The 25,351-nt window shown below is 34.2% G+C and overlaps 1 protein-coding gene and 1 pseudogene across 1 annotated transcript in view; one reads left to right on the forward strand and one right to left on the reverse strand.

Annotated features, from left to right (window-relative positions):
- The first annotated feature begins 4,983 nt into the window (after positions 1-4,983).
- ADAM7 (ADAM metallopeptidase domain 7) overlaps positions 4,984-25,351 on the forward strand; it is a 42,750-nt gene continuing 22,382 nt past the window's right edge. The window contains exons 1-9 of the mRNA XM_039875785.1: positions 4,984-5,035; positions 6,016-6,119; positions 10,600-10,676; positions 13,208-13,286; positions 14,626-14,702; positions 15,681-15,873; positions 16,766-16,819; positions 19,570-19,638; positions 23,503-23,672. Of these exons, the coding sequence (XP_039731719.1) occupies positions 4,984-5,035; positions 6,016-6,119; positions 10,600-10,676; positions 13,208-13,286; positions 14,626-14,702; positions 15,681-15,873; positions 16,766-16,819; positions 19,570-19,638; positions 23,503-23,672 (875 nt within the window). The remainder of the gene's footprint in view (positions 5,036-6,015; positions 6,120-10,599; positions 10,677-13,207; positions 13,287-14,625; positions 14,703-15,680; positions 15,874-16,765; positions 16,820-19,569; positions 19,639-23,502; positions 23,673-25,351) is intronic.
- Positions 23,791-23,908, reverse strand: LOC120613637 (uncharacterized; annotated as a pseudogene).

The raw sequence follows: 25,351 nt of genomic DNA on the forward strand, positions 1-25,351 counted from the left end.
TGCTGGAGGCTCTTTAATGGAAGAAAACGTAGCGTGTTGGGATAAAAAGAAAGCCAGAAATTCCAAGGGGGCAGAGGGGCGGAAGAAGAAAAAGAAAAAGATGGAAAGATAAGATCGGAGACACGTTCAGGGTGTTATGGTTGTAGACAAGAAAAGAAGAAGGAAGAAGAAGGAAGGAAGGAAGAAAAGGAAGGAAGGAAGGAAGGAAGGAAGGAAGGAAGGAAGGAAGGAAGGAAGGAAGGAAAAAAGAGAAAGAAAAGTGGATGAAACTGGCAAATAAAACAGCAATAAAAACCAAGCGAAGATTTATATACCTCTTTAAAAATTAATACTTATCTAGCTTTTAATATGCAGCAGGCACTGCTTTTAAATGATTTAGATAAATTACCTCATTTAATTCTCACTACAACTGCTATAAGTTAGATATGATTGTTATGCTCATTCAGGGGGATGAGAAAAAGCCGAGGCAGAGAGAGATCAAATATTGTCCCAAGTCCACAGTTAGGAATCATCAGTGCTGGACACTGAACCCAGGTTGTCTGGATCTGAGTGTGTACTTATATTTACTGTCGATACAACCTCCTTATTATTAAAAGTTAAAATAATTATAGTTTACTTTTATTAGATGCTTATGATTATCAGGGATTTTTTCCAAGTTTTTAAATGTACTGTATTAATACATTAAATTAATAAAAATCAATTGTCAATCTATTGTTCTAGGCATTGAAGACACAGAATTGAACAAAACTGAAAAAATCCTTGCTTTCGTGGAACTACATTTTAAGGAGGAGACACAGGCAATTAAAATATAAATAAATAAACAAGTAAATATGTAGCATTCCAGATGGCATCTAAAGCAACCCAACAAAAGGCTCAGAGGTACCAGGATGAAAGTGAGCATGTCTACTTTGCATAGAGTTTTTGGAGAAGACCTCACTGACATGATGACATTTGAATAGAGACCTGAAGGCAGAGAGGAGCAAGACATGTGGCTGAAAGGCGAATACCCCAGGCAGAAGGAACGGCAAACAGAGACCTTTAAAGCAGAATGTTCTTGGCATGTTCAATAAACAGCAAGGACACAGGGGACAAGATTAGAGTGAGTGAAGAAAAGAGTAGTGATATATGAAGCCAGAGGCTAAATCATGTAGAGCCTAGTAGGTCTTCAGCTACTTCTCTGAGATGGAAAGCCACTGACAATGTTTGAGCAGAAGAATCACATAATGTGATGTATATTAATGAGATCATTCTAGATGATGTGTAGATAACACACAATGAGGGACTAAAAGCAAAACAGAAAGGTCAATTGAAAGCCTGTTTTGATAAAGTAAGCTAGAGATGATGTTTTAGATCATCACAGCAGCAGTAAATGTGGTGAGAGGTGGTTAGATTCTAGATGTTTTTTGAGGGTAGAGGCAACTGCATTTGCTGATGGATGGGATGCAAGGCGAGAAAAAAGAGGAATCACAGATCGCTCCCAAGTAAATGAAAGGATGGAGTTGTAATACCCTAAGATAAAAAGCATTGTGGAAATACCAGGAAATTCCAGAAGATCAGGAATTCAACATTGTACCTGTGTTTGAGGTATCTATTAGATATTCAAGCAAAGATGTTGAAAAGACAGTTGCTTCTATAAGTCTAATATTCAGAGAAATTTGGGTTAAATAAATAAAATTGGCAGCCATCATGTTCCAAATGATATCTAAAGCCATGAGATAAGACAAGAATCACCTCATTAGTGATTGTAAATAGGGAAGAGAGAAGTTTCTAGAGTTGAGCCCTAATAATCTTAAATATTTAGACACTGGGAAGAGGAAGAGGGTCCAACAAAGGAGACTCAGAAGAAGCGGTAAATAAGCATGAGGAAATCCATGGTGTACCATGAGCTGAACTCTTCCAAAGAGGAAGTGACAACCTGTATTGAATGCTGCTAAAAGGTCGAGTTAGTGAAGATGGAGAATCAACAACTGGACATATCAAGGTGCAGGTCATCAGTAATGTTGACAAGAAGTGTTTTATTGAGTGAAAGACAACAAGTTTAACTGGAGTTAATTACAAGACCAAATGGGGAGAGAAACAATGAAGACAAAAGGTATACTCATCTTTTAAGAAATTATATTATTAAAAGAATTAAAGAATGAGATAGTAACTGGGTAGAGGGGAGAGTGAAGTAAAAGAAGAATGCTTTTTTAAAAAATATAGAAAAAATGGCGGCATGTTTGTATATATACTTTTGAGATGATACAGTAGAAAAAGAAAACAAATGCAGTGATGATGTCATAGGGATGGGGCAAGAAGGAATGGCATACAATATATTCATGATGGGCAGACCTTAGAGGCATGGACAGTACATCCAAAGAAATAGGAGAGAATTAATTTATCTTGGCACATATCGTGATAATAAGGTAGATGTGATAATTGGAGAAAGTGAAATTTTTTTCTTCCGATGACTTCTTTTTGGTCGGTGAAATAGAGATTTGAGGAGAGAAGAGAGGATTTAAAATAGTCAACTAAGAGTATAGGAGAGTGAATCTCACAGGGAATGTGAGACTGCCTGTCAGCACAGTCATTTAATACTACATCATCCCTAGGAGATACACGTTATTATTATACCGTGTTATAGATGAGAGAACAAAAGTACAGAGACATTTTATACTTTGCTCAAAGACACAGAGTTAAAAAGTGGCAGGCAATTTATGTTGTGAGGCTTTAAAGCCCAGTCTTAATTGCTAACACCAGCGAAAAACTACTGAAGCATTTTCAATGGGCACATGACATGATCAGATTTGCACTTTGAAAAGATCACACTTGTTGGAGCATAGCCAAATGTAGTTTGTGGTAGCTTGTGCTAGAAGAGGTGGAGAAAAGTAGATAAGATGTTTTTAGAGAGTAAAATCAACATATTTTATTTTAGGGATGGCTTGATTATGAGCACTATCGGTGATGACTACTGAGTTGCAATGTGGAATAAATGAGGACATTACTGAGACAGAAAACACGTGGGAGGGCATACATTAAGTTTTGTACATATTGAGTTTGCAGGGGCTTTGAAGTTTCCCAATGAAGATATTGAGTAGAGAGTTGGCTATGTAAAGATCTATCACTCAGATGACTAGACATATAAAATGTGAATCATAGAGTTGGCTATGTAAAGATCTATCACTCAGATGACTAGACATATAAAATGAAGATGATAATTAAACCAATAACTGAAGATAGGATGGTTTGGAATAAGCATGCAGTTAGAGAGAAAAAAGGGTATGAGCTAATACCTTGAGAATACCAAAATTTAAAGGTTGGGTAAAAGACGATACGCCCACCAGCTGCCAGGGATCTAGGAAGGAGTTAAGAAGACTGTGTATCACGGGAGCTAGATAGAATTTTTCAAGGGTGAGGGCATGGTCCACAGTGCCAAATATTACTGAGAGGGCAAGACGAGGAACCAAAATACCCATTGGATATAGAAACTGTGAACTCAGCAGAATAATAAAGGCAAATGCCAGAGTGAAACGTGTTAAGATTAGCAGGAAGTGAGAAAATTGCCACGAGAATTATAAACTTTGTGAGAAGTTTAGCTGAAAAAGGAATGAAAAAGTAGGTAATCGTAGGGGTCTGTGAACTAGAGGATTGAGGATAGGATATTTTGAAAGGGAAAGACTCGAGCTCATTTAAATATCAAAAGAAAGTTTCCAATTGTCATAGATTAGTTTACAGGATTACTAGAGAGATAATCAATAATGTGAATAGGGAAGGGGATAGAATGCCAAACACAGATAAGGGATCGTATTGGCCCAGGAATATCTCTTCTAACAGGAGAACAGAGACATACAGGTAGGTTTGTACAGGTCTTTGCCCATTTGCTTGTTAATTGCCCTCTTTTTTGCATTGATATGAAAGAGTTCTATATTACAAGGATATTTACTCTCACCTTTTATGATATATGTTGCATACAATTCTGAAGTGTTTGTCTTTTCATTTAAAATAATTTGTGATTTATCACATAATAAGTTTTTATAAATAAGTTTAGATGAAGGTGGTCAAAAGGTACAAACTTTCAGTTATAAGATAATAAATCCTAGGAATGTAAGGTACAGCGTGGTGCCTACAGCAAATACTGCTGAATAATATATAGGAAAGTTTTTAAGAGAGTGGATCCTAAGAGATCTCATAACAACAACAAAAAAATCATATCTTTTTCTTTTCCTTTTTTTGTATCTATATGCGATGATGGCTGTTAACTAAACTTACTGTGGTAATCATTTCACAATGTATGTCAGTCAAATCATCACGCTGTACACCCTAAACTTACACAGTGCTCTGTGTCAATTACATCTCAATGAAAATGGAAAGGAAGAAAAGATTAAGTTATTTTCCCTCATTTTCCCTGGTCATCTCAATGATTCTCTGGGTTGGAATAAGAATCTATATCCTGTGTTTCACACAGACTCTAAAGGCCATTATCCTCGTGCCCCTTACAGCCCAACCGTTTATTTAGCTAGAAGCTAGAAAATAAAAGTTTTCAAGTATTTCTATCTAGTTTGTTTTATCAGTTTTTCCTTTTTAGTTTCTACATGTGGCATGTGGCATTCTGCATAGAAAGACCTTCTTCAACCAAAGTTTTCATAAACACTCTTTAATCATTTTTTCTAAGGCATACGTGATTCTCTTTTTACTTTTGAATTTTTAATGCACTTGGAACCATATTTATAGTAGGCATGAAGTAGGCAACTCTGCCCAGCTCACCTCCACCAGCACCATCACCACCACCTCAGTGGTTGCCTTTAATTAGGACATGATGTCCACCCTCCAGATTTTAGCCTCAAGCATCTCATGAATTGTGTAACTCGATCAAGGAACACTTCCTTGTGCCTGATCAAAACTGCCTATCTATCTGTTAGATCCTTCATCTTTGCTGTGGATGCAGGGACGAAGACCTGTGCATGTTTTTTTTTTCTCAAGCCTGTGTGTCCCTCTTCTACCAGAATGCTTCTCAGGAGTTTATTTTTCATGACTTTACTCATTTCTCAGATTACAGGTATGTCTTAATCTTTTTATCAAGTTTTTCTTATGCTATGAGATAATGTCTCTTTAGTCACAAAGTTTAAATTGTAAATGATAAAAACAGGAAAACCCATTGGTGATTTTGCTAAGAACATAGCATAGGGCTTGGACTAGATTACAGCTAATTTTGAGATTCTCTGATTCTATGAAATGCCATATTACTCTTAAATACTCTGACTTACAGTGAGATGGAGAAGGGGTACCCATTACTGAATATTGGTAATGTGGCAGACACTGTGCTAGCCGTTAATCACTTTGTATATTAGCATGTTTAAAATTCTATATTTATTATCTCCATTGTACAGGTAAGGAAATTGAGACTAATATGTACAGATCAGAGAGATCAGATATGCTGCTCATCATCACAGAGCCAATGAACTGCTAAAACTTTGATTAAAACAAGAGCAGACTCCAAATTCCTGTGTTCTTTCCTCTCTATCACTCTTTAGTGAGGTAAGCAGGGCTCAACCATGTGACAGAAAATGTGTAGTAGATTATGTTTAGTACTGATCGAAGAGTACTTAAAATCATTTTAACAAATAAAGGCTTATATTTAGCTATGAGAGTTAAGACTTCAAATGCAACCATCCCTGGGAGATAAAATCAGTGATTTCCACTGAAACAGTACATTCCAGGGCAGGCTTTGAAAGGTGGCAGAATCCAGAGACAGGTATGAAAAGAATAAGATGACAGAGGTGACAACTGCAGAACAAGATGAAAAGCTAAAGGATCCTGATTTCTTTGCCTGCTTTCCAATTTTGCTTCTATTTTTCTAATTTGGAACTAACGGTCTCAATTTCCTTACCTGAAAAGTGGGGATACTATTTCACAGTGTTGCTATGCATGGTTACTAACTGAGAACAAGGGAACTCTGTAAGAATAATTCTGTTATCCAGTCGCTGTGGGTGTTTGTTAACAATGCTAGGTGTGATTTCTCCCTCTGTTTCCTTTTAGAAAAGGTGATACTTGGAGTAGAGGGTCAAGAATTGGTTTACCCTAAAAAACTTCCTGTGGTACAGAAGCGAGATGTTTGGCACACCCATGACTATGACACTCAGGTACCGATTTTGAAATAATAAATAAAACTTACTGCTTTCCTAGGCATGTGGAAAGCAACCTCTGGTTCTAATCAGAAGCAAACAAGACAGGAGTCTCAATTTTTCTGAGGACTCCCAATCAGCTCACAGCCTGTGTTTGGGCAGGTGGGGGTTGAGGGGTGAGGGGAAAACAACCCCTCGACAGATTATAAAACAAAAGCGTAAAGTTCAGATTTTAGAGGTGCCATTTAAAAGTTTCCAGTTTATGTGAGGCGTTCCGTTCATAGCTTTTTAGGATGATGTAAGGCAACCTTATTTATTCTGATCTGGTTCCTCGTGTGCTATAATATCTGAGTATTTTACTTTCCCAGTGATCTGATGTGCAGCCTTATTTATCTTACAGATTCTGCAGCAAAGTTGAACAAGTTTCACGGGAACAATAAAGGCCTACTTAGCTTGTTGCTTACAAGGGTATTTAGTCAGGTGTTAAAGTTTTAAAACAGTTAACATTTTGTTTTCAAAAGTAATAAATGTTTATATAGAAAATATATAATTCACAACATAGGGATAAAGCTCTGAAATTAGGTTATTTTCAATTCCTACTGTTTAGAAGACATTCAAGGACTCTCCTTAGATATTTATCATTAAACATGTACACTTAGAGACTTAGGTTTTTAATTTGGCCCATGGAGAATACTGACTGTCACTTTGCTACAACACTCGTTGGGAGTACAAACCTTTCCCAACACAATGGCTTGATTTTTCTTCCCTCCACCATCGGAGGAGCCAGCCTTCCAGGCTCTCACTTGCTAGGATTCTCCATCATAAGTGAGACACATTTCAACTTTCCAAATGGTCCCATTGCGGCCGCTTTCACATGGCTTGCGATAATAAAAAAGCAACTCTTCATCTGCTGCCATTTGGAAATATTGTGTAATCATTTTTCTGTAAAAGTCAACTTACAAATAGTTTTTCTGTTGATCTCCAGTTCTCGTCTCACCTTCTCATGCCTTTTATTGGTTGAAGGTTGGTGCTCAGCTAAGAAGGTGAAACCAACTTTCTACCACCCATTGTGGAAAGGCTGGTGGGCTCTTCTGACATCTTTTGCCTGAAGATTTAATCAAGATTGATACTAAAAGTCCTATTATGAACACACAGAATGACTGGACTGGGGCAGGAAATACACAAGATGAGTTTGGAGCACTATGTAGTACCAGAAAGAAAGGAAGTTCTCAAAAAAACGAACAGAACCCCCTAAACCCATGTTTATGGGAGTACGTTAAAAGAACACAGAGCTCCCAATGGCCAAAGAGGGGATAATTTGAGCAACAAAATTAATAACATAGTTTTGGACTGTAACGTAAAGTATAAATTATTATCCATAAACCCATATTGATATAAATAAATAATTGAATACGTAAATAAATGGAAGATAATAGACAAATCTCTCATACAGAAATAAAAGGATTGATTAGATACTCCCCTCCCCAAGAGGTGATGCATAACTCCATATCCTTTAAGCACGGGCTGTGTATAGTGACTTCCTTCCAAAGAATAAAATATGAAAGGAGGAAAAGTATAACTTTACAGTGGAGAAAGCTGTCAAATGCTACCTCAGCCAGGTGATCAGGGTCAATATCAGTGATAAGTCATGGCGTTAGTATACACTCCTGCTACAGTGTGATGAAAATGGTGCTTTATTTTTTTTTCTCCAAAATTTCCATAATGCAATCTAAACACAAGAAAATTATCATGAAAACCTAAATTAAGGAACAGGCTACAAAACACCTGACCAGTCAAGGTCATCAAAAAGAAGGAAATTCTTTTTCATGGCTGAGTGAAATCTTACCATTTGCACGAATTAAGAAGTATAAATTGGTAGTTACAAAATAGTCACAGGGATGTGAAATACAGCGTAGGGAATATAGTCGATAATATTGTAGTAACTGTGTATAGTGTCAGGTGGGTACTAGACTTATCAGGAGGATCACTTTGTAAATTATATAAATGTCTAATCACTATGTTGAACACCTGAAACTAATAAAAAATAAAATAAATAAAATAAAATAAAATAAAATAAAATAAAATAAAATAAGTAAAAATAAGGAAAATCTGAGAAACTGCCATAGTCTAGAGGAGCCTAAAGAGACATGATAACTAAATGTAATGTGGTGTCCTGGATGAGATCCTAAAACAGTAAAAGGACAATAGACAAAAACTAAAAAAATCTGGATAGTGTAGACTTTAACTGCTAATACCAATCTTGGTTCATTAGTAGTGACAAATATACCATAGTAAGGTCAGATCTCACAATGGAAACCTGTGTGGTGGAGTACGTGGAAATTCTCTGTATTTCCTTTCTAATTTTTCTCTAAATCTAAGATGATTCTAAAATAAAAAATAAATTTTAAAATGAATTAAAAATAAATAAAATTTTAAAATAAAAAATGAAATTAAAAATTCTGTTTATGGACACAATATCAATGACAAGATTAAAGGTAATATTATCACCTTGGACCATATTAAAAATAGTTTCTCAATATTAGGTAGTATAAAATCTATATTCAAACATTCAAATTTCAAAAATATTTCATTATACCATTCTGTTCCACACACACATATCTACACATGAAGGTCATCATGTTACAGAGTGGGATTCAACCCTTCTTATTGACTGAACTGCTGTTTATTGCCTACCCACTGTGAATACGGTGTCTTTATAATAAAGTTCAGTTTTTATGTTAAACTTGCAATTGAAAAGCCCTGACGAATGCACACTTCATATTCTCCAAACACAAAACTCCCCTCTCCTTCCCTCAAAGCCGCCCCTAGTCAGAAGATCCTCCTCGAGGCAGTGGCATGCATAAACCAGCCAGACACCTGAAGTAATCCTTGGCGCCTCTGTTCTGCCTTCCCCATCAATCGCTAAGCCTCGTAGATTCTGGCATGTAAATAGTCTCCAAAATTATCTACTCTTCCTTATTCCTGATGCCATTCCCCTGCCTCATGCACCACCGTGGCCTCTTCATGGAATGAATATCCTTCTGGGCAGCTTTTTTTCTTCTCCTGCAGTTGTCATGATTTCTGCTGATCCATTGTCCATAATAATTAAGCCACCTAAAACACCATACTTCTGTATTTTTCTGCCTAAACTTTTTACTTCTCTTTGCCCTTAGGATAAAGCCTAAATCCTCTTAAGTGACTTATTAGGCTGTATAAAATTTGTCTCCTTCCTATTCTTTTCATTTCTCATTTCTACTCATCTTACATTGACTTTCCAGCAGAACTGAATGTCTCTCTGTTCCTCAAACATGTCAAGTTCCTTCCTACCTCAGGACCTTTGCATGTACTGTTGTCAGTCACTGACTTCTTTCAATATTCCTGATACAGTCACTGCATTTCTCTTATTATGATGCTTATAATATTCTTATATTTGTTTGTTTGTTTGTTTGTTTGTTTTGCAAATCTGTAGCTTCCATGAAGGCAGTGACCTCTAACTTATACACTATTGTATTTTCCATATTATCACTGTGCCCAAATAAATAAGTGAATGTACATCCAAACAAACAAATGAACCATAAATAAACTAAAGAAATGCATAAAATATATGGCCTAGAACTGTAAATCCTTAAGTTATTAAGAATTTTTATGAATCATAAAGAAATAAAATGCCAGAAAAGAAAATGGTGAAAGGATATAGAGATTTGTATACAAATCTACCAATAACTAAATAGACAAAAGAAAATATCAATTCCAATTGTTATCAAAGAAAAATTTTCACTTTATGTTATTTTATTATTTGAAAGACCTTTATTAATGACAATATTTAAGGCAAGAAAACAAGAACTGCTATAAATTTCTAAAGAATTCTTAATTTGTATTTCTGTTCTTTATGGTTATCTGATTATCATTTACCAAAAACTTTACATTTTTTCCATGTTATTTACAATGAAATTCTAACCATAGTGAATAATTTAAATCAAATTTCTGATATAGTTGTAGATTTAATAAGTTCACATTGCGCTTCTCAGGCATAAAACATATACTATAAATGAACATTTATTACAATAGAAACATGATCATGGTCATGATTTATTTTCTTGTGAAGATATGTAAGCTATAAAAAAGTAAGCTATAAAAGAGTGTACACAAAATTGTTAAAACACATCAACAGAAGATTTACTGATTCAGTAGAACTGCAAGGACATAGAGTAACTTGTATGTCTTCAGATAAGAGGACAATATGCATTTTTTCATTTCCTTTTACGTTATTTTATAACTAGAAAAAGTCCATCAAAAAAAATTAAGAATAGCTTGAAAGCAAAATCTTTCATATATTAGCTTTCTTATAAATTTGGCTTTATCAGTATTAATCATTTTGACTAAAAGGACTGCTGGGCTGCTGGGTAGACTGTGAAAAACCTGTAATTTTTCCCTCCACTCACCCAATACACACTAATTGAGCACATATTTAAGTCATGTAATGGATATTGTTTTTCAGGAAACTTATGAAGAAGAATTGTTGTATGAAATAAGTCTAAGTAGAAAAAGCTTTATACTTCATCTTTTAAGATCAAGGTAAGTTCTATTATGATTCAAAAACTTACAGATTTATTAATCTATTATACCTCAGTTTTGGTAAAAACAGCCAGTGAATTCCTTAAGTCATTGTTATCTGTATATAATTTGAATTCTTACTCGTCTAATGTAAGCCCATCTCATTTTAACAGCTTAACAATTATGGACATGCTTCTCCAGTTCCTAAATTACTCCTTGTTGGGGTACTGGAGTTCTTTGAGCTCCAGTTAATACATTACCACTTTGTGAATCAGTGGGACAAAAGAAATTTGAAAATCACGGTTCTTAAAGTGACGCAAGTTTTATAAAATAGATATCAAACCAAGTTCTGTTGGAGAGTAAGCTAAGAACTGGAAAGAATTTTCTTCATCGAGTTATCTTGCGTGAGCTAAATAATTTCAGTGCCCTTACCTCTCTTCTTTAGCTCTCTTCACACCTCCATTGTGGTTGTTGAATTCCCATTTTTTTTCTTTGGTTTATTTCTACACACAATAGTTCTGCCTCTCGGCCCCAAACATTAAAATCATGGAGAAATGTCAAATGCTCAAAAAGAAGGATAACTTTATTGAAGAATTGAGACTCTGGCCTATAAGCTAATAAAATAAAAATAAAATAAAATAAATAATAAAATAAAATAAAAACAAAAAATTCCTCTACACTGAGTCTCCCACTGGACAAATGTACAGAAACATAATAAACCTATTAACATAACTATATTAATAATTTATTCAGTCAGAATTTATGCATATTCTGACATTCTCAGAATAGAAGGAAGCTAACATTTATCAAGCCTTTCTCCAGTTATCTCTTAATTCCTACAATATCCATATAAAGCCAATATTGTTTTATTTCCATTTTATTAAGGAAAAATCAAAAGTTTACCTAAATAAGAACTTGTCCAGGGTTACAATGCAGGTGACGATACTGATGCTCTAACTCAGATCTGTCTACTTTCGAAGTTACCCCTTGCTGCTTATGCCTCAAGTAGCCAATTTTATATTGTTTAATCCTGCTAATAAGCTCAGACTGGTATGTTATAGAATCGTAAACACGAAAGCAGTTTAATATGATATTTGTATCTCTGGTGAACATTACTCTCGTTCCCTTAGCTCCACAAAGTAAGTAAATTTAGTGTGCACCACAGAGCCTCCAAAATCTGTGAATATTATTTATTCAGAGATTGACATATGATATGGTAACAAACGGAAACCTGATTTTATTAATTTAGATTTTATTTGTCTTTTTTTCCATAACTACTTTTTTCTCCATATTTTCTCAATAAGTTTTGACTTGGTTTTTTATCATACTTATTTTATATAATATTGTATATTATGTATATATAATTATATAATAGTCATTTTACAAGATCATGTTGAGAAATAGAGGTAAACTTTCATAGGCCAACCATTTTAAATGAGATTGTTTATTCATCCAGTGGAAACATTGATCGGATTAACTTTGTTTTCACTATAATAAATCTATTAATAGGTGAAAAGTTCTATTTGTATGTGTGTATGAGGCAAAAGAAACATTAATTTATACCATATGATACTACCATATTACTAAAAATATTATATATCCTATTTCAAAATAACCATAAAATGATTGTATTCTACTTAACTTATTGTATCTATTTTTACAGTTTATTATAAAGAAATTTTTACACATCGAACAAAGTTGAAAGAATTTTATAGAAAACATTTATATATCCGTTAATATATACATATACCTATATGTATATATTACATCAAGATATATATACACATATACTCATTAACACTTTATTATGCTTATTTTATATCACAATTGCTTGTCTATCCATCCAACATTTATCCATTCATTCATTCATCCTCCATTATTTTTATGCATTTTAAATTACATTGCAGACATCAATATACCTCCCACTAATATTTAAGCAAGCATATCATTAGAGTCTAATATTTATGTTTTTTCTTTTGATATAAAAATTTTATACAATAAAATGCATAAATTGTATACATTTATTGTTTTGACAAATGCACATTTCTGTTACCCAAATTCCTATATATGAACTATAAGAGTTTAATCTGAAATGGCATTTATTTTTCCCTCTTTCTTGAAGGCTATTTTTTTGCTGAATATAAAATTATAAATTGATGAAATTTTATTTCTTTTGGCAAATGATGCTGACATTGTTCTCTCCTCCAGGTTCTACAATCTCTAATGAGATTTTTTTTTTTGCATTAATTTTTACTCTTAAGGCAAGAGATTTTTACTCAGATAATATTTTCTCTAGGTTCTTCTCAAGATGCCGCCTTACTAAAACAGCCAGAATCTTTTTCTTTTTCTCTTATAATTTTTAAACAAACCAAGAAATCTAGGTAGAAAGGCTTTTTGTGTGAGTGGGATAGATTTTGCTTATCTATTTTTAACATAAGAAGACCTCTCTGAGATTTGAAAGCAGCCTGGAGGCTTCTCTCTCATATAATTGTTTTTATCTAATAACTTTTCAGAATGAGTAAATCTCAGAACCTCTCTGTCTTCTTTTTCAGGGAGTTCCTAGCCTTGAATTACAGTGAAACCTACTATTCCACAAAAGGAGGGGAGATCACTAGGCATCCTCAGATCATGGTATCTCATGGAATCTTCCTCTGTCTTTTCTCTGAAACTATCGTTTCTTCATGTGATTTTGAAACCCAATTCCAGCTTTACAAGCAGCTTCAGAAAGTGTTACAACAGAAATTAATCCTGCCTTGACTACTGTAATCGAGTGATTTTAGAATAGAAAATCGGACCCTCTGAAATGTAAAGGAGCCTAAGCACTGCCTAACAAGCAAATCAATGACCGCTTATGTATTTTTATTTATTAAACTGACTTCTATGTACTCACAATGATATTAAGTCTGAAGGAAGTATAAAGCAGGAAACTAAAGGAGTATAAGGCACCCTGATGAGGTTATAATTAAGTTAAATGGAGAAAACCTACAGACATAATACAGTTTTAAAACCTCTATCTAATTGATCCTTAAGTGAGTCACATCCGCTTGCCCAGTTTTTTCTGATGTATCAACATTGAGGTCTTGCCTTCATTCTCTAAATGAATCTTTGTTTGTTTGTCATGAATATTATTCCAGTGGATACAGGTTCTATTTTTTATAACTCTTTTATTTCTCTTTCCAAAACATGCCCTCTATAGCCTATCCAACAATGACATTATTCTTTCTTACCAAAAGTATACTTTTTAAAACCTGTTTCCTCTAAGGCAGCTGTCAACTATAAAATCCAAGTCATCATGTAATCTTTATAAAATAGAACAGGAAGAAAACTAGGTAATATTATTTCATGCAAGGGGTAATTATTGGCTTGTGAGGGTCCGAGGTCCCTGGAGGACCATAGAAAGTATCACATATAGGTGATAGTTGACCAGATGAAAATGATAGAAAGAGTAATTACTTGATGGAATCATCATGGGCAGAGCACCAAGTAGAGAGTGATAAAGATATCAACTTAATTGAAGGAGAAAAGAAGCAAGAGACATGGTTGGAGGATAAACCTAATTTTAGCAATTATCAACAACTTTCGCTTGATTTCACAGGCAACTCAACTGGGGGAAATTATAATAACACAGGAGGGGGAGCTTGGTAGAAATTTTAGGATGGATTTAAGTAGTAATATTTCTAAAGAGAAGGGTCATATTTCTGAATCTGGTGTCATCAGCTAACAGACTGCTAAATTTGTGAGAGCTAAATCCACATACTACTTTATAGAAAGTAATCATGCAATTAAAATAAAAGGATTCTAAAGTAGTTTAAAATTTTTCCAAATAAAAGAATGCAGAGAATGAATACATGAATGAATATAGCATAATTTGTGAGAATAAAATACTGATATACTGTAACATAAAATATGTAGATATTTTATTTATATAACATCAATATATGTGCTTACATCAATAACCTCTTTATTTTAGGATCACTGTTTTTACCAAGGATCCATTATACATGAATTTGATTCTGCTGCCAGTATCAGCACATGTAATGGTCTGAGGTAATGCACAGTATCTTTCTATTTTCTTTATGTTTTCCTATGGATTTTCAAAGAAATTCACTTCTCATCTTTCTTCTTAACAACCCTGGTACATAGAAAAATTAATAGGAAAAGCTACTATATATTTTCAGCATGAGTGTCCACTCTAGCCCCATTGTTTATGTTCACTTTTGGCAAAAAGATGTCTAATGCCCAGACCCAGGCAAGACAAATTTTTCGGTATATAATAAAGGGATTCGGAGTTGGAAGACTACTGGGATTAATTTAGCCTGTCTCATCCTCTCATGTTACAGATCAGATTTGCTCATGAACATTCAAATTACTTGTGATAGAATTAAGTCCAATCCAGACCTCCTGACTTCTAGACCTTTAAATTCCGGCCACACTACAATGCTTCACAGTGTTTCCAGTCTCTAGAAAGTAAAACATCAAAAGTAAAGCCTATATGTGTTCTCCATAGATATTTGGCTCAAGGACAGAAGAAGGTGTGAGGAAGCAAAAGGTAGACCAAGAAACTTCGATCTTCATTGATCAGGATTTGACTTGAGTAGTTTCCAATATTTTCAAGTATAACTCCTTCAATGACAAAATTACCACATACTAGTATCTGTACTTTCATATATTTATGATTAATGCATGATGGACATAAAAATTTAAAACATGTTGCAAGAACCCTGAGGCTTGCCCAGGTTTCCGCAACTCCAGGTGGGAATCACTATTCTAGCTATACTTCAAAGTGGAGATTGGGCTGAAAACCCAGATGAGCTGACTCTCGCAAAAAGTTGTTAATTCAGTCACAGTCCACATGTCATCTCATTTCTTTATCACTCTGAACACCTGGCTACGTGTTCATGAGCTCTTGACCTTATAGTTTCCTTTCTTAAAAAGCAAAGTCAATAAACATGAAATAAAATAGTATTGTATAGTAATGCAATAGTAAAAAGTCTTAAATACACATTGTATTCTCAATTTCCACAGGGGGTTCTTCAGGGTATATGACCAAAGGTACCTCATTGAACCAGTGAAATATTCAGATGAAGGAGAACATTTGGTGTTCAAATATAACCCAAAGATGCAGTATGCTGCCAATCACTCTTGTACAGAGCTCAATTTTACCAGGACAACTGTTCCAAACAATAATAGTAAATACATAGAGGACATCAAAATGGGAGTGAGTGCTTTATTTTTTATTGGATAAAAATTATCTTTTCCTCTAGTAAAATGCCTCTTCTTTCCTTTATGACCTCAAGAGAGAGATTATGAGCCCAATGAATGAAGTGTAAATACTATCTGAGTCAGACTCTTTATTGTTTTAAATCTGAAATGTCAAATTTTGTATTCGTTATCTACATAGAAAGTGTTCATTTCCTACAGTAAATCTCAGTTTGTCCCAATGACTTAGTGAAATCTTTGAACCATATGCTCTTGGTTCATACTCAGAGAATATGCATGTACCTCAGTGCATGCCATCGAAAACTGAAAATTTACAATTTCTTAATATTGCTGTTTTAAAAAAAGATCTAATTATTAGCATATTATAGATATTTTATAAAACATGTTTCCTTTCTGAGACTACTGCAACATAGGAGATTTTAAGAGAGGGGCAGGAGTAAATGGAAAATGGTCAGTCCTATTAGTCAATCCTATGTGTTAGCTTTGAACTATAGATGGGCGCTTACTTAGTAAGCATTTACTTTGTAAATAAAAAACTAAATGTTAAAAACTGATGAGCTTACTTAGTAAGCATTTACTTTGTAAATAAAAAACTAAATGTTAAAAACTGAATTCATAATTCTTTATAACTCTTATTTGAAAAATGAAACAAATAAAGAAAGGATAATTAAATATGGAATGTTATTTCAGGTTTATTACAATCTGATGTATAGGACCACATGTTTTAATAATACAAGAGGTTTTATTTAGATAAATTCTTAAAATTATTAGCTATACTTCTATACTTCACATTCCTGTTTTGCTATTACATTTATCTTAAAAATTTTAACTTAAAATATTAAGATAAGAAATATTAACCATTCTTCATTAAATTTTTCACAAATTTCCAGGTTATCCATACAGAAAAGTATGTTGAACTATTCATTGTTGCTGATAATAACGTGGTAAGTTTTAAGATGAACTTTTGCTCTTTATTTATCCTTTTAATAGTATAGCTGTGATTCTAACAACAATAACAAAAAGGCATTTTAATCAGAATTTCATCCTGGTCTCAAAGTTCTGTTTTTAGTTTCCCAAGACAGACTTATATAAAAGACAGTAGGGTCCTGTGGCAGCGTAGCAGCCTGAACCAAAATAGAACCACTCTTCCCTACACAAACATGTGAAAATGCTGAACAACATATAAGAAATAAAAATATATTCATAATCTATCTTTGAGCTCCAAGAAAACACAAGAAATCTCCAAGTGCTAAAAATGAGTTAGAAAATCTCTGTCATAGTAGTATTCCCTAGAAGGTTGTTACTGTAACAATCTATGATGACATTGATAATAAACCCAGAGAATTAAGTAAAATTATAAGCCAATTTCACTTATAAACATAACTACTAATATCCTAAAAAAAAATCTGCAGACCTAATTCATCACATATAAAAACATCTTCATGACAATGGTTTATTATAGTTAATATAATTTTTAAAAACTATGTAATCATCTCAAATATTTTATATATATATATCAACATTAATAATAGAACTCTTAGCAAATAAGAAATGCAAGAAAATGAAGAATGTTTACCAAGATCTTATCCTGTGTAAACATTAAACTTAATTGTGAATAGGATACATCTGTTTATCATCGATAGATTTTTTTCAACATATTTATCGAAATTCTTATCCAATGTAATAAGAGAAAATAAATAAGATCTGTGTTAGTTGAAAAGAAAGACAGCATTGTTGCATACTAAAAAAAGAAAACAGGAGAAACTACAATTAACCTAACAATTAAAAAAAATAGAAACTAATAAATTTCAGGTACTAAACAATAGACATACATTAGCATGTTGGTGAGAACATGTTAACTAACTTTTAAAAAGAATGCTAAGACAAGTTTTGTTCTTAATTTATTAACAATAAATAAAAACAATCTATTAAATTTAACATTTTACCCCAGATACCAGGTGAAGGTTTGCTTGATATGATTTTAGGTGCATTAAACTGGGTTTTACATGCATAACTCATACATGCTGCCTTATTATTGTCTTAAAATATTTAAGGGCTTCTTTTTTTCAGAGAAATTCCTCTGGTAAATTACCCGTTTTAATTTGCAAATAGTTAATGAATGTCCACTATGCTATGTTCTGAGTATTAAATACACACACACACACAAACATTACTATAAAGAACATGACAACAAAAGCAAAGCGCAGTTAGGGTATTTTGGTAAAACAGAATAGAAAAAACAAAGACAGCTTTTAGAAAACATATTGAGGACTTCACATATCTTGAAGGCAATATGATGCATTTTAAGCAGTTAAACAGAGTGAGGCTATGGATGTGTACACTCAGAGCTAGCAAGTTGAAAGAGAAAGCAGAACACAAATGTCTGAATCCTGAAGAACACTAATTCTATAAAGATTTGGAAGTAAGAGTACAAAGACCCTATATCCATCTATCTCCCTTACATCCATGGGTAGGAATCAATAACTGATAAGGTACCTATTTCTGTGGTCCCTAATATAGCCTCAGAATCTCTCTCAGCTGTGGAATTTAGGCAAGCCCTAGCAATTCATCAATGGAAACTCTAGTGCAAAAACATATTTGCCATCCAGAATTTAAGGGGATGGTGGAAAAGAGAAACCTGTGCATTATAAAATATTGGGAGTGTATAGAATAACAGAAACCAAGATGATAAGAAATTTCTTGAAAAAGAAAATGATCAATATTAAAATGGACAAAATGATTAGGAAGATGAGGGAAAAGTGTTCAATGGGTTGATATTAAGAGGACATTTGTAGGCCTATCAAGAATAATTTCAGTGAAATTGTGGCGTTAAACCAATGAGTAGTGGACTGAGGAGTGGGTGGAAGATGAGAATTGAAGAGATTCTAATGTTATATCTTTGAGGTATGTAGAGATTTAAGACAACAGGGCAGCAGTGACATGGTAAGTAGAGGATACTTGTGAGATTCCGGAAAGGTAGATATATTTTTATTTTTATTATTTAAGAAGCTTGGCCATTTGCATTCATCTAAGTAGGATATCTTACATTATTATTAAGTATATTTTATCAGGTTTCAATTGATAATACTGAGAACAAGGTCCTTATGGCATAAATGGAGAATCCATTTGTAAGAAGAGAACAAAAGGCAGAATAGGCTGGAACAGAAAAGTCAGCATTGCCTTCTTAGCCTTTTCCTGGAGAGAGGGGCGAACCATGCTTTCATGCCCCTCCCCTCACATCTCTGGTTCTAGGGTTACCCTCGATTTTGTGTTCCTTAGTCTGTAACCAACATGGACACTGGAAGGCTGAGAAAGTTGCTGTTTTCCTGCAATATGATGGTTGCTGTGGAGCTTTAATAAGTTTTGTTTTATCAACATGATAAATATGAACTCTAAAGAACACTTATTAGTTGGTTTAATAAGTCAATATAATGTATTGTGAAAAGGAAACAATATTATAAAGAAAAATTTACAGGAGTGCTAAGGTGAACCATGTCTATAGAAAATGCTGTATCTAGTTATTTTATGTAAAAAAATGTATTTCTGCTTCAGTCACCCAGATTTTTAGCCTCTTTGAAGGAAGGAATGCCAAGAAAATATTTTCTTTGAACTAACTGGTAACAAGTAAAGTATTATGTTGTTTGTATTCAATTCCAATTATTAATGAATATTGATCTGATATTTGTATTTCCAGTATCACAGGAATAAACATCACGGTAAACTGAGGAACCGAGTTTGGGGAATGGTCAATTTTGTCAACATGGTGAGAGTTTATGCATTTTGAATCAAGCTAAAAATGAAAAGAAACTGTTGAATTTTTGTGGTAGTTCTGATATTGAGAGAGCCCAAAACACAAAAATTTACCGTCAACTCATTGAGAAATTCACAGAAATGAATGAACCACAGTCTGAGTTTTTGGTTTTCTAAGTAAATTACATTTAATATTTTGATATTTAAATAAGTTTCAAATATTGGTTACTAATCATAGAATTGATAAAGCAATGTACAAAGATTTGAATACACATCATGCATAAATTAAATCCACTATATTTTAAATTACTGTACCACGATCTTGTGTAGCAAAAAGATTTCAAACTATAATTGATTGTCCATGCTTTAACACAGAAACTAGGAGAAATATTTCAGGCAAATGCACTTAAATGATTGATTTGTCTGAAATAGAATTAACTGTTACCTTTTTTAAAATGCAATACTGTGAATTACACATATTTTTCTTCTGCTGACTTCTAAGTCATGAAGCTTCATTACTACGAAGGAAGATGCATAACAAATAGTCCCCCTAAGTCACTGGTTGTTCATTTACCAGTTGAAGGACATTTGATCTGTTTCAGGTTTTTACTAAAATGAATATAATTTCTTTGAACATTTGCATACAGATGTACATGCACACATAGATTTTTATGTTTATTTTTGTAAACAACTAAGTGGGAATGCTGGCTTAAATGGTGATTGCTCTTTAGCTCATTCTCACAACTTTTTATATTTTATTTTTCATTTTTATTCAATTCAAAAATATTTTAATACCCCTTATGACTTCTTCTTTGATTCGGTGCTTACGTATGTGTATCTTTTAATTTCCAAATGTTTAAGAATTCTTAAATATATCTTTATGTTAGGATTCTGCCTACCGCATCCACATTTTCCACTGGCACTTTAACATATTAATAATTATTATTTACATTTCTTATCAGATAATTTCACCATTTAGATTTTCTCTGAGTCTAGTTTTGTTGACTCATCTGTCAAACAGTGGGTTGTTTTTCTTTGCTCTTTTGTGTGCTCTTAAATATTTTATTGGACATTATGTATAAGATAGTAGGGACAGAAGAAATAGAACTTAGGCCTAGAAATGTACATTTTTCTTGCTAGGCCATTAACATATGGGATTGAATCAATCTTGTCAAAAATTGAACTGGTTCAGGGTTTTGTTGTTGATATTGTTGCTTAAGTAGAATACAATCATTTTGTGGTTATTTTGAAATAAGATATATAAAATTTTTAGTAAAGTACATGGTAGTATTGTATGGTATAAATTATTGTTGCTTATAATAGATTCTGTTAGTGTTATTTAGAGTGGGGTGATCACTCCTGCCTCTGCCTCAACCTCAAGCCTTTATCAAGAGCCAGTGCTCAGAGAAGGCCTCCCTTCACTTACTTATCTCTTCTTCAGTGGTAATCTGGAGTGTTTTCTGTTACGCTGATCTGCCCTTGGTATTAGGAAAGCCCTGCCCCTGGGCCTTGGGGATGTATTTCTTAATGCTCATGTTCCTCTTTCATGGATAGGGGACCTCAAATGATCTGGCCTCAGGACAGTTTCCTTTCCTGCTTCTCTTCTTTTATCCACAATAGGTCTTCATTTCAGTTTTGGGGATGTGGAGAAAAAAAAAAAGTTGACTAAAGTTCATACAGCAGCTTAGGGCTTGAGGAGAGAAGAGTCGGGTAGGTTTTAAGATATTCTCAAGGCAGCAGTCGCTCCCCTCCTTCAGGCCTGTAGCACCCAGGAGGATATCTTCAGTACCCCACTCTGCCCCCATCACTTCTGTAGGCATCTGGAAAAGGCCCATGGAGAAAGAAGAGTCTGCACGTAGGTGTGATTACTTCTGTCTGTGTCTCCCAGAGGGTCCTATACTTTCATTCTAGCTCACACTTGCTCTTTATCGATTTCTTAAAAACATTTGGTGAATTCTTACCTGTTTGTACGGTGCTCAGCATCTCATTTTCTCATACTCTGTCACCAGGAGAAGTCTGTCTTTCCTTAGATTTCAGGCTACTTGTTTGCCAGTTACCTCAGTTCTCTTATGCTTTCAAGAAGAGCTATGATTTTGTAGATTCTCTGGCTTTTGTGTGGGTGTGTCATGGCAGAAGCAACATTGTTTTCAATTTTATACATCTTAGCTAGAGGCAGAACTCCTCTGAACTTTGAATCTATGTCTATGGAACTTAAAACTCATCACCAAGACTTTTTCTAAAAGGCAGAAACAACGTGGAGTGGAATGATTATACCTCATGGTCATCTCTGCTTTCTCCTATTTCTTATGTCTTACAGTTGTCTTTATCACTACTCTAACATTGATCTAAATATAAAGATCAATTTATTTCCTTGGGTTTTCATCTGCAAAGTAAGCATAAATACAAAATTGTTGCACTTTGCTGAACTTTTATTAAAGATTTTTAGTTGAGGTAGGGAGGTCATACTACAAACAATTTAAAGTAACATTGTCCACAAATCCTTGACCCTTTCCGTCATATCACTCCTTACTGGCCCTTTAACCTCCACAGAGCCCATGGGGGAAGAGTCTGAGGGGACTGACAGGAAGCAATCTCTGCTCTGGCCTGGATCCAGCTGGGTCTAGCTAGAGTCTGGCAGCAACCACCTCACAAATAGTCTGTCCTCCACAATAAAACATGGCTTTATTGTACAGGATGCTTTCTCACTGGAAGAAAATACATTCATAGTATGACAAATATTGTTTTCATTTGCACTTGCAACCTAAAGACCCATATGAATATAGAGAGTCCAAAGCGCTCAGGTTAAAAAAAATTCTTGCTCTGTGGGACCTGACTCATGAAGTTTATTCCACCATAAGATTAGGCCAAAGAGAATGGGCATCACAGCCTCCAGTATGTATCTGAGATCAAGATTTGACTAAAGGCCTTCATGAGAGTTTGTAAGAAATTTAATTCTCATGGTTATGAAATGAACTTGTTGGGTTATGTTGACACATGGAATTCAATATATTCATAATACACAGGTTAAGAAAATTGGAAAATCAACACAAGGTTATTGTTTTAGCAATGATATATTAAACTTCTTAATAACCAGTTATATTCTTTATTAATATTACATTAGTGACATTTCCATTTCTATTCTTAACACAATGTTCATAGTTTGTCATTCATTTTTTCTTTCAACCTGGCTAATATGGCATATAAAATTGATATAGCACATAGTTCTTTGTCTCAAAATCCTCATAGTATTTGTTTAAACTCCATCTTCTTTCATCCTGGCATCAATGTATCTGTCAACTAGGTGTATACAAAAGCAGATAGGTATTAGGGTGAGAAAGCTTATAAGCTATAACTATGTCTGCCTGCTTTGAGCAATTCTCAATAAGATTTCTTAGATAACAAAGTAGTTCCAAAAATCAAACGTGAGGAACAAACATGGCAGCTAACTATTGGTTTTTGAAAACCAGTATCTGCCACGGAACCAACTCATGACCTAAAAGTAGAGATGAATAAAGAACATTAATTCCACTGCATGCTACTGTTAGGAAAATCATGTTTTCAGGTCACTTATAATCTCAGAGCTTTACTAAATTATTTATTCTAACACATCCTGAGCCCAGTGCCTATAAGCCTTCTGATAGTTGAAGAGGAATCTGATGTTTTTGGTCTAGTTTCTTGGTTGGCCATGGCCCTTCACCCAGTGTCCTGGGCACCTCATCCCACATTAGGTTTCAATACAACTGTTTGAGGCCTGCACTTTTTGCTTATTTTCATTACTCATTAAAATTACTTTTTTAAAAAAATGTGAAAGAATGTAGTAATGGTGAGGATACTTCTGCAACTTGACTTTGTGAAAAATTATTTCTTTTTTGAACAGATCTATAAAACCTTGGACATTCATGTTACATTGGTTGGCCTTGAAATGTGGACAAATGGAGATAAAATAGAAATAGATTCCAATATAGAAACTACTTTATTACGTTTTTCAGCTTGGCAAGAAACAATCCTTAGAAAAAGGAAGAATTTTGATCATGCTTTGTTGCTCAGGTATGTAACTGCTCTATTTTCCTGCATAACTTAGGTGGATTATTAAAAAAGAAAACAAAACAAATGAACACCAACCAAAATACTTTTAAAAGCAATTGACTTTTTTTTTTTTTTTTTATGCCTATAGCACCTGGTCTTCCTAGGTGGTCTCCCATCCAACTAGTAACCAGGCCCAACCTTGCTTAGCTTCCGAGATCAGCCGGGATTGGCATGTTCAGGGTAGCATGGCCATAGACAAAAAGAAGCAATTGACTTTTGAATAGTACACAGGGACAAAACGTTGTCTGACTATACAGAAAGTTTCCGTATGAACTTCCAAATAATCTTTCTTTCTAATTGTGATTAATACCTAAAAGGAAAAATCTGACATATTCATATTCCTGGACAGGATTGACATTGGTAAGCATAGCACATTTAGAATCCACTTAATATACTTATCGGCTTCCGACACTGTCTCCCCTCAGCCTTCCACACCATGGCATTCCGACTCCACCAAAACCTACCTTTCTGGGGAAGCATCTCATTCTCTGAACATGTTCCCTCAGCAAAGTGTGTCCGTCCAGTGAGCAATAGCAGAGACGAGCATCTTCTCTACCATTAAAAATGACAGATAACGAATCTCATCAATTAAGCCTGCCACAGCTTGAATATTCCTAAGAAAGTGTTTGGATTTATCTAGAATACTAGGTCATTAATTTATGAAAAGGGGGGGGCATTTTTATCATTTTTGTTATTCAAAATACCTAGCACACATTCCTCGTCTATAGAAAAATGACAAATAATTGTGGAGTCAAACTGACTTCAACCTTGTATTTCACATAGTCCTGTTATTGTAAGGAATATTAAATTATGGAAGAACAGGTTTGGAGCAATGGAGTCTTCTGGCATCTCTCCCAATGCCCTTAAAATGACTATATAAGATAGATACCCACTTGACCTACTTCATTTACCTATAACACCAGTGTTTCTCCTAAGGTCTACAAACAACCTGCAAATGTATTTTCTATCACTATCTAAATGTTAACTTTCAGTTTCAAATCAGAACTGTGAAGCTTCACTTGTAGTGAGAGGTTGGGTCCAGCCCTTTGGCTGATTGATGAGAGTGACCTAGAACTCCAAAATAATATCATTTTGATTTTCATGTCCAGGATGACCTGTAGCACATATATTTTCAGGGAAACATGTACCCGGCTTGATCTTGGATATGCGTGCACTGGTATGCCCCCAAATTTGGGAGAGTTAAGTAAAATAACACCATAACCTTCGTAGTAAGCAAGATCAGCCCCTTTGTCTATTCCTTGGACATGTGTTTTAAAATACTTAATAAATTAATCTGAAAGTATTTAAATGGGTGTAAGTGGAAAACTTTTTACTTCCATGACTGTCTCTTACTCTGAGCAGTAAGTCTCTCATCAATAGCATGTCTACAAGTAGAAGAGGGGTGGGGGAGGGGGAGGAAGTGCTACTAAATGTCTAGCTGGGTGTTATATTTGGGATTTCTCAGGTCTTGAGTTTCAGGTATGCCGTCCTTTCTATATTCACGTAGATCTAGAAGTGATGAAACTCAATATGTAGCATTATCATGGTGTGACTTTTGGTTTTAAGAGACTATGAGCGAAGTCACAATTCAGACTGTGCTTTCTCTGGTGCTTCAACTTCATAGATGTTATTCTCTCAAG

This window comes from Pteropus medius, unplaced genomic scaffold, assembly GCF_902729225.1.
Source record: "Pteropus medius unplaced genomic scaffold, Ma_sr-lr_union100, whole genome shotgun sequence".
NCBI classification, from domain to species: domain Eukaryota; kingdom Metazoa; phylum Chordata; class Mammalia; order Chiroptera; family Pteropodidae; genus Pteropus; species Pteropus medius.